This window comes from Narcine bancroftii, chromosome 8 (genome assembly GCF_036971445.1).
Source record: "Narcine bancroftii isolate sNarBan1 chromosome 8, sNarBan1.hap1, whole genome shotgun sequence".
Taxonomy (NCBI): domain Eukaryota; kingdom Metazoa; phylum Chordata; class Chondrichthyes; order Torpediniformes; family Narcinidae; genus Narcine; species Narcine bancroftii.
The window spans coordinates 82,743,424-82,760,374 of record NC_091476.1 but is presented as its reverse complement, the minus strand read 5'-3'; the positions used below and the strand labels follow the sequence as shown (position 1 = coordinate 82,760,374).

General features: G+C 40.5%; 1 protein-coding gene across 2 annotated transcripts in view; it reads left to right on the top strand.

Moving 5' to 3' along the window:
• The window catches only part of aplp2 (amyloid beta (A4) precursor-like protein 2), a 189,930-nt gene that overhangs the window by 95,668 nt on the left and 77,311 nt on the right, over window positions 1-16,951 (top strand). For both annotated transcript variants that reach the window (XM_069894362.1, XM_069894363.1), the window contains exon 8: window positions 15,103-15,177. In XM_069894362.1, the coding sequence (XP_069750463.1) occupies window positions 15,103-15,177 (75 nt within the window). The remainder of the gene's footprint in view (window positions 1-15,102; window positions 15,178-16,951) is intronic.

Below are 16,951 nucleotides of genomic sequence, written 5' to 3'. Positions count from 1 at the left end.
AAAAATCTAATCCTTCCCAAACTCACAACTTTAACCCTCTATTTTTTTTTACAAGCATGTGCCTATCTATGAATCTTTTAAATGCTCCATTTGTACCAGCCTTCATCACTATCGCCCCAATGCATTTGAAACACCCACCACTCCATGTAAAAATAAATAAATAAAACTCGCCTCTGACATCTCCCCAAAGCTTTCTTTCACTCACCTAAAACAGATGTCCTCTGGTACTTGCTTTTGCTGCCCAAGGGAAAAGGTCTGGTCTACCCTATCTATCCATCATAATCTTCCTTCATCGCTCCAGAAAGAAAAGCCTTTGCTTAGTCAACCTTGCTTCATATCACCCTCCTGTACACTTACTCATTGCCATTTGTGTTTTTGCCGACAACTGTGGTGTCATCGACAAACTTGTAGATGTCATTGGAATTGTGCCTGGCCACACAGTCATGGGTGTATAATGAGTAGAGCAGTGGATTAAGCAGGCATCCTTGGGGTGCACCTGTGTTGATGATCAGTGAGGAGGAGACCTTGTTTCCAATTCATACTGACTGTGGTTCTGATGAGAAAGTCAAGGATCCAGTTGCAGTGGCTTAGAGTTTGTAGCTTCTTGACCAGCACTGAGAGAATAATGGTATTGAAGACCGAGCTGTAGTCGATGAAGAGTAGCTGTATATTTTGTTGTTTTTGAGGTGATCCAGAGCTGAGTGAAGAGCCAGTGATATTGTGTCTGCTCTGGAGCGATTGTGACGATGGGTAGTGGGTCCAGATCTTTGCTTTGAAGATGTTAATTCTGACCATGACCAGCCTCTCATTGCATTTCATCACAGTAGAAGTTAGTGCTAGTGGACGGTAGTCGTTGAGGCAGCTCACACTACTACTCTTGCGTACCGGGATGATTGATGCCCTTTTGAAGCAGGTGGGAACATCTGACTACAGCAATGAGAGATTGAAAATGTTCGTGAACATTCTAGGTAGTTGGTTGATGCAAATTTTCAGTACCTTGCCAAATACGCCGTCAGGGCCTGACTCCTCACGAGGCTTCACTCTCTTGAATGATATTCTGACGTGGTCCTCAGAAACAGATAACACAGGGTCCTCAGTCTTTTCAGGGATTCTGGTAGGCACTGTTTGGTTCTTCTTCTCAAAGTGGGAATAGAAGGTGTTCAACTCAACAGGTAGTGAAGCATCACAGCCATCCATAGTGTTTGCCCTCACTTTGAGAGCTGCAATGACCTGCACTCCCTGCCATAGCTGGCGTGTTTCTCTCTAAATTCCTCTGGATTCCACTTTGCTTCAGAGATGGCCTTCCACAGGTTGTACATGGACTTCTTGATCCCCGGCCTTAAACGCCCTTGTTCTCACCCTCGGCATGTTGCGGATTCTCTGCTTCATCCAGGGCTTCTGGTTGGGGAACACCTGGTATGTTCACGTGGGCACACACTCATCCACGCAGGTCTTGATGAAGTTGGTGACACCTATTGCATATTCATTCAGGTGTATGGATGTTCTTGAATACGTTCCAGTCCACCGATTCAAAGCAGTCCTGCAGACACTTCTCCGCCTCCCTCGTCCTCACCTTCACCGTCTTCACCACTGGTGCTGTGGTCCTCAGTCTCCACTTGTACGCCGGGAGTAGATGTACAGCCAGATGATCAGACTTGCCGAAGTGTGGTCGTGATATCGCCTTTCCTCCAAGCACATCTCCCCTCTTTTATCCTTAAATGGCCCTACCTTCACTCTGGTCATCCACCTGTACTTCATGTATGTATTGAATGCCTTCAGGTTTCCCTTAATCCTACTTTACAAGGCCTTCTCGTGCCCCCATTCAACTCTAAGTCCTTTCTTGTTCCTTCCTATCTGCCATATAATTCTCTTGAGCCTTTGACATTTGCTTCCCAAACCTTGTGTCTTCTTCCTTCTTCCTCCTTACCAGCTGTCTCACCATTTATGTCAACAATAATCCTACTGTTTTTTCCCCTGTCTCTTTTGGACAAACCTGTCCAGAACCCCGTTCAAGTGGTCCCTAAACATCCTCTACGTTACTTCTGTGCTTTTCCCTGGGAACATCTGTTCCCAATTTAATTTCCCCAGTTCCTGCCTCATCCCATTGTAATTAGACCTTCACCAATTAAACACTTTACCAATTAGTCAAATATCCTTGTCCATAGCTATGCTAAAGCTCAGGGAGTTGTGTCCACTATCACTGAAATGCTTCCTCACTCAGATCTGTCACATGACCAGGTTTATTGTTCAGTACTAGATCCAGTATGGCCTCTCCTCAAGTTGGTTGGTCCATATACTGTGTCAAAAAACCCTTCTTGGACACACCTGACAAATTTTACACTATCCCTTTTGAGGTAAGGAGGTGCTAGTCATTATTTGAGAAGTTGAAGTTTCCTATGACAATAACCCTGTTATTTTTGCACCTATCCAAAATCTGCCTTCTTATCTCCTGAGGTCAATTTGAGGGCCTATAGAGCAGCCATTCTGAATGGGGCCCCAATGACTCCTCCCTGTGGGCCACAGCAGATGTAAGTGAAAACCTTGTTTTCTTTTCATAAATACATAAATGGGTAGGAGGGAAGTAGAGAAGAAACCAAAACTTGGTTGTTTCACAGGGACTTTGAGCAGAATCCTAGAAGGGCTCTCGCTGAAGGTTGAGAATGGCTTCTGTTGACTACTCAATACCATGATCACTCCCTTCTTGTTTCTGGCTTCCACCTGCACTGTCTCACTAGACAATCCCTCCTTTCTGCAGCTATGATACTATCCCTGATCATGAATGCTGCTCCCCACCTCCCATCCCTCTTTTAACTCCCTTCTTATTCCTTTTGAATCATTTAAACCCTGGTGCCTGCATCAGGTAACCCTGTCTTTGCATCAGCAAAATCCCTGTAACATCCATAACATAATACAACGTACTGATCCATGCTCTAAGTTCCTTATACTTCTTGCATTAAAGTGAACACATTTCGAGGGAGGAGTCACGTGATGGAGTAGTGGCCGGACGGTGAACTCCAGCCCTCTCCAGAAAAGTCGGGAAAAACGAGAGAAAATACAAAGGCACAGAAATACAAGTTAAAGAAAAGTGAATATAAAGGTGGAAAGAAGATGGAGACAAAAGGAGAAAAATCAAAATCAACGGAAAGAAGAGAGGAAGAGAAGACAACGGAGGAAAAAGGTGAAGGCCTTACCTGTCCGAAGAGGCCCGCTGTGGAGAGAAGACCCCACTACCTCAGGTCGGTAGAAAGAGAACTACAACAATGGCTCACAGAGCCGAGTAAAAGTGCGCAACCGCGCATGCGCGACTCCTCGCGCATGCGCGATGCGCATACAAAAAAACACACCGACGGGAGGGGGGACCAGCTGGGGAGTCGATCTCCACAGCCGGCAACGACAGCTGCAGAACACCTGCAGCAAGAAGACACCACAGAAGACAATGGAAACAAGAAAGAAGAGGAGGAAAGGGCAGCAAAGAAACAACAGATGGTCAACCTAGAGGAAGAAGAAGAGGAAGAGGAAGAGTACAGGGAAATAGAAGTAGAAAAGATAGGCAAGGTAAAGGAGGTACTTGCTCTTGTTAGAGGATACATGGAGTCATTTAAAGAATGGCAAACACAGGAATTCAATGATTTAAGAAGAAGAATAAACAACACAGAAAAGAAAATAAATAAAATGGATATGACCTTAACAGAAATGGGGAAAAAAATGGACAAGATGGAAGAACGGGCAATAGCAGCAGAAATGGAGGTAGAAGACTTAAAAAAGAAATTGGAGGAATCTAATAAAAAAACTAAAGAGACACAAGAATTACTAGCCCAAAAAATAGATATAATGGAAAATTATAACAGAAGAAATAACATAAAGATAGTGGGCCTTAAGGAAGATGTAGAAGGCAAGAATATGAGGGAGTTTATAAAAGAATGGATCCCTAAGGCCCTAGGATGTCCAGAACTACAGCAAGAAATGGAAATAGAAAGGGCACATAGAGCATTGGCCCCTAAACCACAACCACAACAAAAACCAAGATCTATTGTAGTAAAATTCCTAAGATATACTACAAGAGAAAAGGTGCTGGAGAAGACAATGGAAAAAGTAAGAGAGGGCAACAAACCACTGGAGTATAAAGGGCAAAAAATCTTCATTTATCCAGATATAAGCTTTGAACTCCTAAAGAAGAGAAAAGAGTTCAATGCAGCAAAAGCGATTTTATGGAAGAAAGGATATAAATTTACACTGAAGCATCCTGCGGTATTGAAAATATTTATTCCAGGACAACAAAACAGACTATTCTCGGATCCAGAAGAAGCACGAAAATTTGCAGAACAATTACAAAAATAGACTGAGGGATGAAGACGGGTAATGAGAGCAAAAATTATCACGATTGATATGTATGTGGGTAAAGACAAAAATAGACTGAGGGATGAAGACGGGTAAGGAGGGTAAAAATGACCACGATTGAAATGTATGCGGGTAAAGAGGTATAAGAGTGAATAGAGACAACGGGCATATGTGAAAGTATCTGTAATTAGAGGAAAACATAGAAAGTATAGACAAGAATCAATAAGGGAAGGTAATGGAATAGAGAGAATAAGGAGGGAACTAAAAGAGTGACCTTTGTGACATAAAAAACGAAATCTTTTCTGGGGGGGGCTGGGTGGGGGGAAAAGAGCGGTCACTGCAAAATCAGTTGACGCTTGCGAGTGGATTCGCAAATCCAAATGGAGAGGGGAGATGTGGTTGTCCGACAAGGGATAAAGGGCAACTCAGGAGGGGAAGGGGAGATTGGGGATAAAGAAGATAGAAATAGGAGAATAAGGAAAATGTTGGATGTTGTAGGAATGTTGTCTGGTAAAGAGTTGAAAATAAGAAAACAGAAATGGAAAAGGAGGAAAGGTAATGATGGAAAAACGGAAAGAGAAGATAAACAAAATATAAAATGGCTACGCTGAACTATATGACTCTAAATATTAATGGAATACATAACCAAATTAAAAGGAAGAAACTACTAAATTTACTGAAAAAGGAAAAAATAGATATAGCATTTGTCCAAGAAACACATTTAACTGAATTGGAGCACAAGAAATTAAAGAGAGATTGGGTAGGACATGTAACAGCAGCATCGTATAATTCAAAAGCAAGAGGAGTGGCTATATTAATTAGCAAAAATGTGCCATTTAAAATAGAAGAGGAAATAATAGATCCAGCAGGGAGATATGTTATGATAAAATGTCAGATATATTCAGAGCTTTGGAATCTACTTAATATATATTCACCTAACGAAGAAGATCAAAAGTTTATGCAAGATATCTTTTTGAAGGTAGCTAATACGCAAGGGAACATACTAATAGGAGGGGATTTCAATCTGAATTTGGATCCAAATATGGATAAAACGGGGAAAAAAATTAACAGGAAGAACAAAGTAACCAAATTTATAATTAAATCAATGCAAGAAATGAAACTTGTGGACATATGGAGGAAACAAAACCCAAAAGAAAAGGAATACTCATACTACTCGACTAGACATAAAACATACTCAAGGATAGACCTATTCCTGTTATCAGCCCACATACAAGGGAGAGTTAGGAAAACGGAATATAAAGCTAGACTATTATCGGACCACTCACCCCTGTTATTGGCAATAGAGCTAGAAGACATCCCTCCAAGAATGTATAGATGGAGATTAAACCCCATGCTACTTAAAAGACAGGATTTTAGAGAATTTATTGAAAAACAATTAAAAATGTACTTTGAAGTAAATACGGAATCAGTGGAAGATAAGTTTATACTATGGGACGCAATGAAAGCATTCATTAGAGGGCAAATAATAAGTTATGCAACCAAGATGAAGAAGGACTATAATCAGGAAACAGAGCAGTTGGAAAGGGAAATAATAAACATAGAAAAAAAATTAGCAATAAAGGAAGATACAACCAAAAGAAGAGAATTGGCGGATAAAAAAATAAAATATGAAACATTACAAACATATAAGGTGGAGAAGAATATAATGAAGACAAAACAGAAATATTATGAACTAGGGGAAAAAACACACAAAATCCTAGCATGGCAGCTTAAGACAGAGCAAACTAAGAAAATGGTATTGGCAACAAGGAAAAAAGACAAACAAATTACATATAATCCAAAAGAAATTAAGGAAAACTTTAGAGAATTCTATGAACAATTATACCGAACCGAAAACGAAGGGAAAGAAGGGAAAATAGATGAATTTTTGACTAAAATTGAACTACCAAAACTACAAATAGAGGAACAAAATAAATTAACAGAACCATTTGGAACAGTAGAAATACAAGAGATAATAAAAAATTTACCAAATAATAAGACACCAGGAGAGGATGGACTCCCAATAGAATTCTACAAAACATTTAAAGACCTAATAATACCGCCCCTCCTGGATGTAATCAACCAGATTGATGAGACACAAAACTTACCAGATTCATGTAAAACAGCAATAATTACAGTGATACTAAAACAAGGGAAAGATCCACTCTCACCAGCGTCATATAGACCAATATCTTTGCTAAACACAGATTATAAGATAATAGCTAAACTATTAGCGAACAGATTAGCAGAACAGGTACCGAAAATGGTAAATTTAGACCAAACTGGATTTATCAAAAAAAGACGCACAACAGACAATATTTGTAAATTTATTAACTTAATTCATGCAGTAGAAGGAAATAAAGCACCGGCAGTAGCAGTTGCTTTAGACGCAGAGAAGGCCTTCGACAGAGTAGAATGGAATTACTTGTTCAAAGTATTGCAAAAATTCAGTTTACCGGAGAAGTATATTAATTGGATTAAAGCATTATATAAGGGACCGTTAGCGAAAGTGACAGTAAATGGACATGTATCAAAGCAATTTAACTTAAGCAGGTCAACGCGGCAGGGATGCCCACTATCACCATTATTGTTTGCGCTAGCTATAGAACCACTAGCAGAATCGATAAGAAGAGATAATAATATAAAAGGAATAAAAATAAAAGACAGGGAATATAAAATCAGTCTGTTTGCGGATGATGTGATAGTGTACTTAACAGAACCAGAACTATCAATAAAAGAACTATATAAGAAATTGAAGGAATATGGAGAAGTGTCGGGATACAAGATAAACGTAAATAAAAGTGAAGCAATGCCTATGAATAACGCGGATTTCTCAAAATTTAAGGAGGAATCCCCATTCAGATGGCAAACGCAGGCAATAAGATACCTAGGTGTGCAAATAAACAAAAATCTAGGCCAATTATATAAACTCAATTACAATCCACTAATGAAAAAACTACAGGACGATTTAGAGCATTGGAAAGAGCTACCACTAACACTGATAGGAAGGATAAACTGTATTAAAATGAACATTTTTCCAAGGATACTATACTTATTTCAGGCATTGCCAATACAACTGACAGAAAAATTCTTCAAAGAGTTAAAGAAAATAATAAGGAGATTTTTATGGAGAGGGGGGAAACCGAGGATAGCACTAGACAAATTAACAGAATGGTATAAACAAGGAGGCTTACAATTGCCAAACTTCAAAAATTATTATAGAGCCGCACAATTAAGGTACCTATCAGATTTTTATCAAACAAGGGAAAAACCAGACTGGACGAGACTAGAATTAGATAAAATAGGGGAAAAGATACCTGAACACATATTATATAAATGGGACGAAAAATTGGTACAACATAGAACTTCTCCAGTATTACACCATCTCCTCAATATATGGAAGAAGATACATGTAGAAAGAAATAAAATAAATTACCAAATACCAAAACTAATATTGACGCAAAATAAGCTACTCCCTTTTACAATAGACAACCTTGCCTTTAGAAAATGGGAAAAAAAAGGGATTAAAAGAATAGAAAATTGTTTTTCAGGAAGTAGATTCTTATCCTTTGAACAAATGAGAGATAAGTACAATATAACGGGAGATACAGCGCTGGCATATTACCAACTGAGATCCTACTTGAAAGATAAATTAGGAAGCAACTTGAGTTTACCAGAGGGAAGTAACCTTGAATATGTGATTACAGATACAATGTTAATCAAAAGATTTATAAAAAATATGTATATTAAACTGCAAGAAAAGGAAAATGAGGAAACAAATGGTAAAACTAAACAAAAATGGGAACAAGATTTAAATATAAAGATAAAAAAGGAAACATGGGAGAAGTTATGCTCTGGAACGATGAGAAATACAATAAATACGAGGCTGCGTATGATACAATATAATTGGTTACACAGACTATACATTACACCGCAAAAGTTAAATAAATGGGACCCAACAGTATCTGATAGATGTTTTCGATGTAAAAAAGAAAGGGGAACAACAATTCATGCAATCTGGACATGTGAGAGAGTAGAAAAATTTTGGGATGATCTCAATCAGATATTAAATAAAATAACAGAAAACAATATACCAAAGAATCCAGAGATCTTTCTCCTAAGTAACATAAAAAATAAAGAATTTGGAATTGACTTGGAGGATGCACAAAAAAGATTTGTTAAGATAGCCCTAGCTGTAGCAAAAAAATGTATTATGTCAACCTGGAAATTGGAAGATAATTTGAAAATACAACAATGGTATATAGAAATGAATAAATGTATTCCATTAGAAAAAATAACATATAGTTTAAGAAATAATATTGAAATATTCGAACAAGTATGGGAGCCTTACATTAAATACAATAGCGAAAACCTACCGGGAACAAACATTACCTAAGTTGATGGAAGGAGAAGAGAAGAAAAAAATGGACTCAGTAGAATTTCTGGTGTATTTTTGTTGAATGACAACATTGTCTAACTGAATTAATGCAACCTAGATTGTATAACTAAAATGGATGAGAGGGGGGAGGGATGGGGGGGTGGCTTGGGAGGAGGGAGGGGGGAGGGAGAAAAAGTCACTGTAAATGTGTGGAAAAGAAAAAGTGTATATCATGGCTATTGTGATTTATGGTGTGAAAAATAAAAAATTTAAAAAAAAAAAAAAAAGTGAACACATTTCAATCCCTGCCTATTGTTCCTCACCATCTCACTGCAACAGCCTTTCCACCATCTGCCCTATTCTCTGTCCTTTCATTCTGATTCCCAACCCCCTGCCAAACTAGCATCAATCCTCCCTAACAGTTTCAGCAAACCTCTGCGCCAGGAGTAAAACACAAGTCTGTGAACACCGTGGATGAAGTAAAAATACAATGCAGGAAAATCTCAGCAGGTCAAACATTGTTCTTTATTTAGCAAAGATTTTAAAAAATATATAACCGACATTTCAGACTTGAGCCCTTCATCAAGGATATTGGACCTGTTTCAGTTCAGGAGTATCCATTTTTTGTTACAGATTGTACCTTCCCAAAAAACCTGTAACACTGCCCCCTGTACCAATTATACATCCAGGTATTCATCTGCTATATCATCCTATTCTTGTCCTCATTGGCTCATGGCTCAGGTGGCAATTTTGAAATGTTGTCTTTCAGCTTCCTACTCCTCTCCCTGTACTCTTTATTTAGGATCTCATCATTTTTCATACTTTTGTCATTGGCACCAATATGTACCATGACTTCTGGCTGTTCACCCTCCCTTTTCAAGATGCATAGACCTGATCCAAGACCTCCTTGGTACCTGGAAGGCAACATGGAATCTCCTGTCTGTCCCTCTATTGAATCCTCTATCACTACTCTTTCCCTTCTGAGCCACAGGGCCAAGCTCATTGCCAGAGTCAGTGCAGCTTTGCCCTGGTAGGTCATCCTCCCCAAAAATATTCAAAGCAGTATACTTATTATTGAGGGAATTGGCCATAGGGATACTCTACACTACCTGCATGCTTGCTTTTGCTTTCCTCTCCTCGCAGTCACCCAGCTTCCTGCCTCCTGTAGCTTTGATGTGACTGCCTTCTTGTAGCTCTTATTTATTTCATTCTTCCGTACAAGCTGAAGGTTATCGAGCTGAAGCTCCAGTTCTCTTACATGGTCTGCAAGGAGATTCAACTCAATGGCCCTTGTAGAGATGTAGCTGTCAGGGAGATGACAAACCTCCCAGAATTCCCACATGACACAAGGTGATCTCTCCACTACTCTGTTGACATTCTGAGTATTCCAACTGGGCACGGATTTCAGGTCAAAGAATAAAGAACAGTAAAATCTCACCAGAGTCTTATCTTAAGTGTCCAGCTCCTAATGCCAAAGCCTCTTAAGCCAAAGATTCCCCACTCTAAAGCTGGCCCACTCATACAATGACCACTTGCACGATGGTCATTCTACTTCTGCCTCTCACCTTCTTAAACAGTCTCACTTTGGCTCCAACTCTTGCTCACTGGAAAAGAAACACAACATGTAATAATCTCATATATGTGTGTGTGTATATATATATTAAAATATTTTGGAGTATTTATTCATTTCAATCTACAAGAGACCCAAGGTTGCAGGATACCATTTATCAATCTCACATCCCGCGGGAAGAAACTATTTCTCACCCTGGCAGTCCTGATTTTGATGCTCCTATATCTTCTCTCTGATGTTAGTAAGTCAAAGATACTGTGTGATGGGTGGAAAGAGTTCTGAATAATTCTTTAAGCCATATGTAAGCAACACTCCTGGGAAGTCGTGATTAAATGATGGGACAGACTCAATGGGCTGAATAGCCTATTTCTTCTCCTATCTCTTGTGTTCTAAATGACTTCAGTAGAGGAAAGGGAGACTCCAGTGTCCTTCTCAGATATTTTGATAATCCTCTGTATTGACTTCTGGTCCGATGCTTTGCAGCCAACATACCATGCAATCATGCAGCCAGACAGGACACTCTCAATTGTGCTCCTGTAGAGTGTTGTCAAGATGAAGACTGGTACCTTTATCCTCATCAACCTCCTAAGGAAGTGTAGGCACTGCTCCACCTTCCTGACAAATGAGGTGATGGTGTGGATCCAGGATTGGTTACCTACAAACTTTGTGTTTTCAACTCTACATGACAGGGCCATTGATGTGTAATGGAGAGTGGTGACCATTGTCCTGCTAAAGTCCACAATCACCTTTGTATTGTCCATGAAAAGACTCAGATTGCTGTTCTCGCACCATTTTTTGAGCCTCCCAACCTCCTCTCTGTTAGCTGATTCATTATTGTTGCAAATGAGACCAACCACTGTTAAGAACATAAGAAATATGAACAGGACTAGTCCATGTGGCCCATCAGGCCAGCTCCATTCAATGAGATCATGGCTGATCTGATGATGGGCTCATTTTCACCAACCTGCAATTTTCCCATATCCTTGACTTCCCCTACCATGTAAAAATCTATCCAACCTTGTCTTAAATATATTTATTGAGGTAGTCTCCACTGCTTCCATGGTCAGAGAATTCTATAGATTCACTACCCTCTGGGAAAAGCAGTTCCTCCTCATGTCTGCCCTAAATCTACTACCCTGAATCTTGAAGCTATGTCGCTGGTTCTAGTCTTCACCCACCAATGGAAACTTCTTGCCTACCTCTATCTTATCTTTGCCTTTTATAATTTTATATGTTAATATAAGATCCCCTCTCATTCTTCTAAATCCAAGTAATTAAAGACCCAGACAACTCAATCTCTGCTCATAGGTTAACCCCCTCATCTTTCGAATCAACCTGGTGAACCTTCTCTTCACCGCCTTCAAAGCCAGAATATCCTTCCTCAAGGAAGGAGACCATGCAGTGCTGAAGATGTGGCTTCATCTGTACCTTGTACAGTGCAGCATTACCTCTCTGCTCCTAAATTCAAACCCTTTAGCAATCGAGCCTTTTTTTAAAAATAGCTTGTTGCACCTGCAATTCAAAGTCCTTCTGCATGGCAGCATACTGCAATCACTTCAATTTAAGTAATAATCAGATCTTCCATTTTTCCTTTCAAAGTGGATAACCTCACATTCACAAGCATTGTACTCCATCTGCCAGACCACTGCCCACTCACAAAACCTATCTATATCCCTCTTCAGACTCTCCATATCCTCTGCAGAATTTGCTTTTCCACTCAGTGTGATCATTGTTAATGTAGATCGTGAACAGTTACGGACCCAGCACCAACCCCTGCAGCACCCCGCTCACCACCAATTGCCAACCAGAATAGCATGGCTTTATCCCAACTCTCTGCTTTCTATTGGTTAATCAATCCTCTATCTACACGAATATATCATCCCCAATGCTATGCAAATCCAGGGTAAACAATGTCCATCTGCTCCCCTTTATCTACTGGGCTCATTATATCCTCAAAGAACTCCAGTAAATTTGTCAAATAGGACCTGCCTTTGCTGAATCCATGCTCGTCTGCCTGATAGATCTATTTCGCTCCATATACCTCTTCTGTGATGATAGCTTCAAGCATTTTCCTAACTACAGATGTTAAACTAATAGGCCTATAGTTTGCAGCCTTTTGTCAACATCCTTTTTTGAATAGTGGCATGGCATTCACAGTCTTCTAATCTGCCAGGACCTGTCCGGAGAATTTTGGTAAATTATCACCCAAACCTCAACTGTAACTTCTGCCATTTATTTCTGTACCCTGTGATGCATTCCATCAGGATCAGGGGACTTCTATTAGGCACACAAGTTTGCTCAGTACTACCTCTTTAGTGAAAGCTATTTGCATCCCTCACCTCCCATCACATCCATATCATCTGTCTTTGGCATGGTAGATGTGTCCTCCACCATGAAGACTAACACAAAATAGTCATTCAAAGCCTCAGCCATTTCCTCATAACCTAATATCAATTCCCCCTTCTCATCTTTCAAGCTACCAATCTTCACTTTAGCCACCCTTTTCCGCCTTGTACAATTACAAAAGCTTTTACTATCTGTTTCATATTTTGAGCTAATCTTTTTTCATAATCTACCTTTCCTCTCTTTGTTGATCACTTCCTGGTTCTTTGTTGCTTTTTAAAGTTCTCCCAATCTTCTAGTTTCCTGTTGCTTTGTACACAGGAGCTTTTAGTTTGATGCCTTCCTTTATTGCCTATCCCCAACCTGCCTGTCCTTGCTTTGAGACTTTTGTTGAGCACCATGAAAAATCTCTTTGAATGTCCTCCACCTTTGCTCAACTGTTTACCCTGGCCAACTCCTCCCTCATCCCCTTGTAGTTTCCCTTGTCCACCAGCATAACACACTGGTTTTAAGCTGAACTATGGGCAGCATAGTGGTCACATAACATTGTTACAGCGCCAGTGATCGGGACCAGGGTTTGAATCCCACGCTGTCTGTTTATACATTCTCCCTGTGTCTATATGGGTTTTCCCCAGACGCTCTGGTTTCCTCCTACCCTCTAAAATGTAGATCAGTTGGGTGTGATTGGGCGGCATGGGCTCGTGGCCTGTTACCTTGCTGTATCTCTAAATCTAAATTTTTAAAAAAAATTATTGTACCCTCCACTTGTAACAGAAACTCTATCTTACTGTGATCACTTATTCCAAGAGGATTAGAAAATCACTAATTTTGCATGTCTCTTTGGACAGGACCAGATCCAAGATAACATGTTCCCTTTTAGGTTCAAGAAAGCTATCACAAATATATTCTATGAAGTTCTCCTCTTGGTTTCCATGACCAAACTGATTCATGTGCATGTTAAAGTCCCCACTGTTTCATCCTTGCAGGCTTCCAATATTTCTTGGTTTATTGCCTGTGCCACTGTAATGTTATTATTGGGTGGCCTATAGACAACTCCCAGCAGTGATTTCCCACCCCTTTACTATTCCTAATTTCTCCCCAGATGGACTCAACATTTTGCTCCTTAGAACTTGCATCATCTCTCACTCTTACCCTGATCTTATCCTTAACTAAAACCGCTACCCCACCTTCCTTACCTTCCTGCCTGTTGTTCTGAATTACCTGATATCCTTTGATATTTTATTCCCAATCCTCTCCACCCTGTAACCACGTTTCTGTAATGGCCACTGAATTATACTCCTCTGTAATGATTTGTGCCACAAGTTCACTGACCATGTTTCGAATACTACGGACATTCAGATAAGGTGTTCTTGTACTCGTTGAGCCTTTAAAATCTGGTCTTCTTTTCCTCTTTTGCACTTGACTTTTATCCAACATTACTCTTACTTTTCTCTTTTTGGGTGACAGGGTTGGCATCGAAGTTAGTACCACACCTTTACAGCACCAGTGATCAGGACCAGGGTCCGAATCCCACGCTGTCTGTAAGGAGTTTCTATGTTCTCCCCTGGGAAATCCAGTTTCATCCCACTGTTTGAAACGTACCGGGGTTGGGTGGGGGGGGGCTGTTGGTTAATTGGGTGTAAATTGGGCAGCACAGACTCGTGGGCCGAAATGGCCTGTAACCGTGTTGTCCATCTAAATTTAAAAAAATTAAAACTTTTGCTTTTACTTTATCCACACTTGCAAAACCTTAACAACGCCAGTGATCGGGTATGGGTCAATCAGGTGTATTTGGGCTGCACAGGCTCTTGGGATGTCCCTGCTGTATGTCTTCATTTAAATTTTAAAAAGTTACATTTAAATTCTTTTAATTTATCCGTGCCTCTCCAATTTGTTGAATATAAGTCTCTACTCGTTAATTCAAAGCCCTGTCCACAGTCAGGCCAGAATCCAGGTTCCACCCAGGCCTTGTAAAATCCACAAACTCAATGATTCTGTTTGAACTGACAGTGCAGTCGTGAAACAGCATGTGAACAGTCGTGGGTTGAGGTGCCAGTGCTCAGTGTGATGATACATGTGATTTTGCTGCCAACCCGAACCTACTGATCATTTGGTCAAGGACATCAGAATCCAAATCTGAAGACAGGTGTTGAGACCTAGCAAGGACAGTTTATCAGGATGGAGTGGAAGGTCATGGCTATTGTATCATCTATGGAGCAGTTTAGACATTAGGCAAACTGGTCCGGGTCCAATGTCACAGGAAGGTGTGATTTGATATTCTGCAGGGTGCCTGTTCTTTGGGGGAGATGGGGCTTTCCTTAGTGTTACTTTTTTTTAAATCAAACTGCACATATAAAAGGATTCCAGACACATCCTTATCACTGACATACAGGGTTAACTTATGGTTAAGTCAGTTATTGTTTGAATACCCTCCCATTCCTGACTAACTTTGTTTATTTGCTCCAAAAATTAGGTACGAGAAGAGTGGGAAGAAGCTGAACGACAAGCAAGGAACCTGCCAAAAGCTGAGAGACAGATGTTAGTTCAGGTAGATGTTCATTCCTCATGAACTTTCTTTGAAACTTGGGTTCATATTCAGGTTTTTGCTCATCGTGGAATTTGAAAAAATTAACAATGGTACCAATTTATTTGGAAATATTTGGCAAACTGCTTCCATTTGGCATCATTATCAGGGTGGCACAGTTGGTGTCAGGGCAGAACAGTTGGCATCAGGGCTGCCTGGTTGACATAGCGGTTAGCGCAGCGCCTTTACAGCGCTAGCACTTGGGACCAGGGTTCAAATCCTGTGCTGTTGGAATTTGTGCATTCTCCCTGTGCCTGCATGGGTTTTACTGGGCGGGGGGGGGGGTTCTGGTTTCCGGCCACCGTTCAAAGCATACTGGGGGTTGTTGGTTAATTGAGTGTAAATTGGGCAGCATGGACTCGTGGGCCGAAATGCCCTGTAACCGTGCTGTATGTCTAAATTTAAAATATTCAGTCCCTCCAAAATATAAAGTTCCATGAGTCCAACATACTGGTTAAAGGTGGGGGATGGTTGTATCCTTGTAATTATTGCAGCTTTGAATATTGACGGTGGCATTTCAACACTTAGGCCTCCTTTTTGCAAACTTTCGAGAGTTCATTATCTGGGAGTGGATGCTCCAGTCTTCATCACATCCTCACTTGGATGGAGGAAAGTTCAATGATAAAGCAGGTTAATTATTCAGGAGCTTGACAGGATAAATGCCGAGAGGTTGGTTAAGAGGGTTCTCATCAAAGACAGAAATGTGGATGCTTTTCTCTAATCGTGTCTTTGGAATTGTTTGCCCAGAAAGCGGTGGTATGGTTAGCATAACAGCGCAACCCTATTACAGTGCCAGCGACCCGAGTTCAAATCCGGCGCTATCTGTGCCAACAGAATTGACCTGAGGTTGAAATGATTGGCCTCTAACAACTACAATCTTCACCATCTGCCTTTGAAGAGACATAGGGTCATTCAGCATGGAAACCGGCCCATCAGCCAACTTGCCCCTGTCAACCAAAATACCCCATCCGCACTGGTCCCACTTTGCCTGTGTTTGATCCATAACTCTTTAATCCCATTTTATCTAATTCCTCAACCACTTTCTCCGGCGGCCCATTTCATACACTCACCACCTTCTGTAAAAAGGTTTCTGTTCATTTGTTCCCCCTTCATTTTGTTTACCGATGCCCCTACTCTGGGACAAAGACTCTCTGCGATCACTGGATCTACTTCTTTCATGATTTTGTCCACCTCTATGAGATAACCTCCGAACCTCCCAGCCTGCTCAGCTTCTCCCTGTAGTTCTGGTATCATCTCACAAGTCTCTGCATCCTCTCCAGCTTGATAACCTATTTCCTGCAGCATGATGATCAAAACTGAACACAAAACTCCAAATGGGGCCTCACCAACGTCTTATACTTGACCTCTCAGCACCTGTACTCAATACTCTGATTGCTGAAAGGCAAAGTACTGAAAAGCTTTTTGACCAGCCTACCTACCTGTGGCACCACTTTCAAGATAATATGAACCTGTGCTCTGAGAACCCTTTGTTCTTCAGCACTCCCCAGATCTCAACCATTCCCTGTGTGGGTGTGGTGGAATTGTGTTTATGTTAATCTTTGATTATAAACTATATATTTCTTAGTAAAGGAATTGTGGGCTGGACAGGGGCACACAATTAGAGAGAAGCCATTTTTGAGAAGCCATTTTTCAGAGACACAAAGTTTGGTAAAAGGACAATAAAATCAGAAGTGGTTGTTCATTGAAATATCTAGAACAATGAGGTATGCTCAAGGAG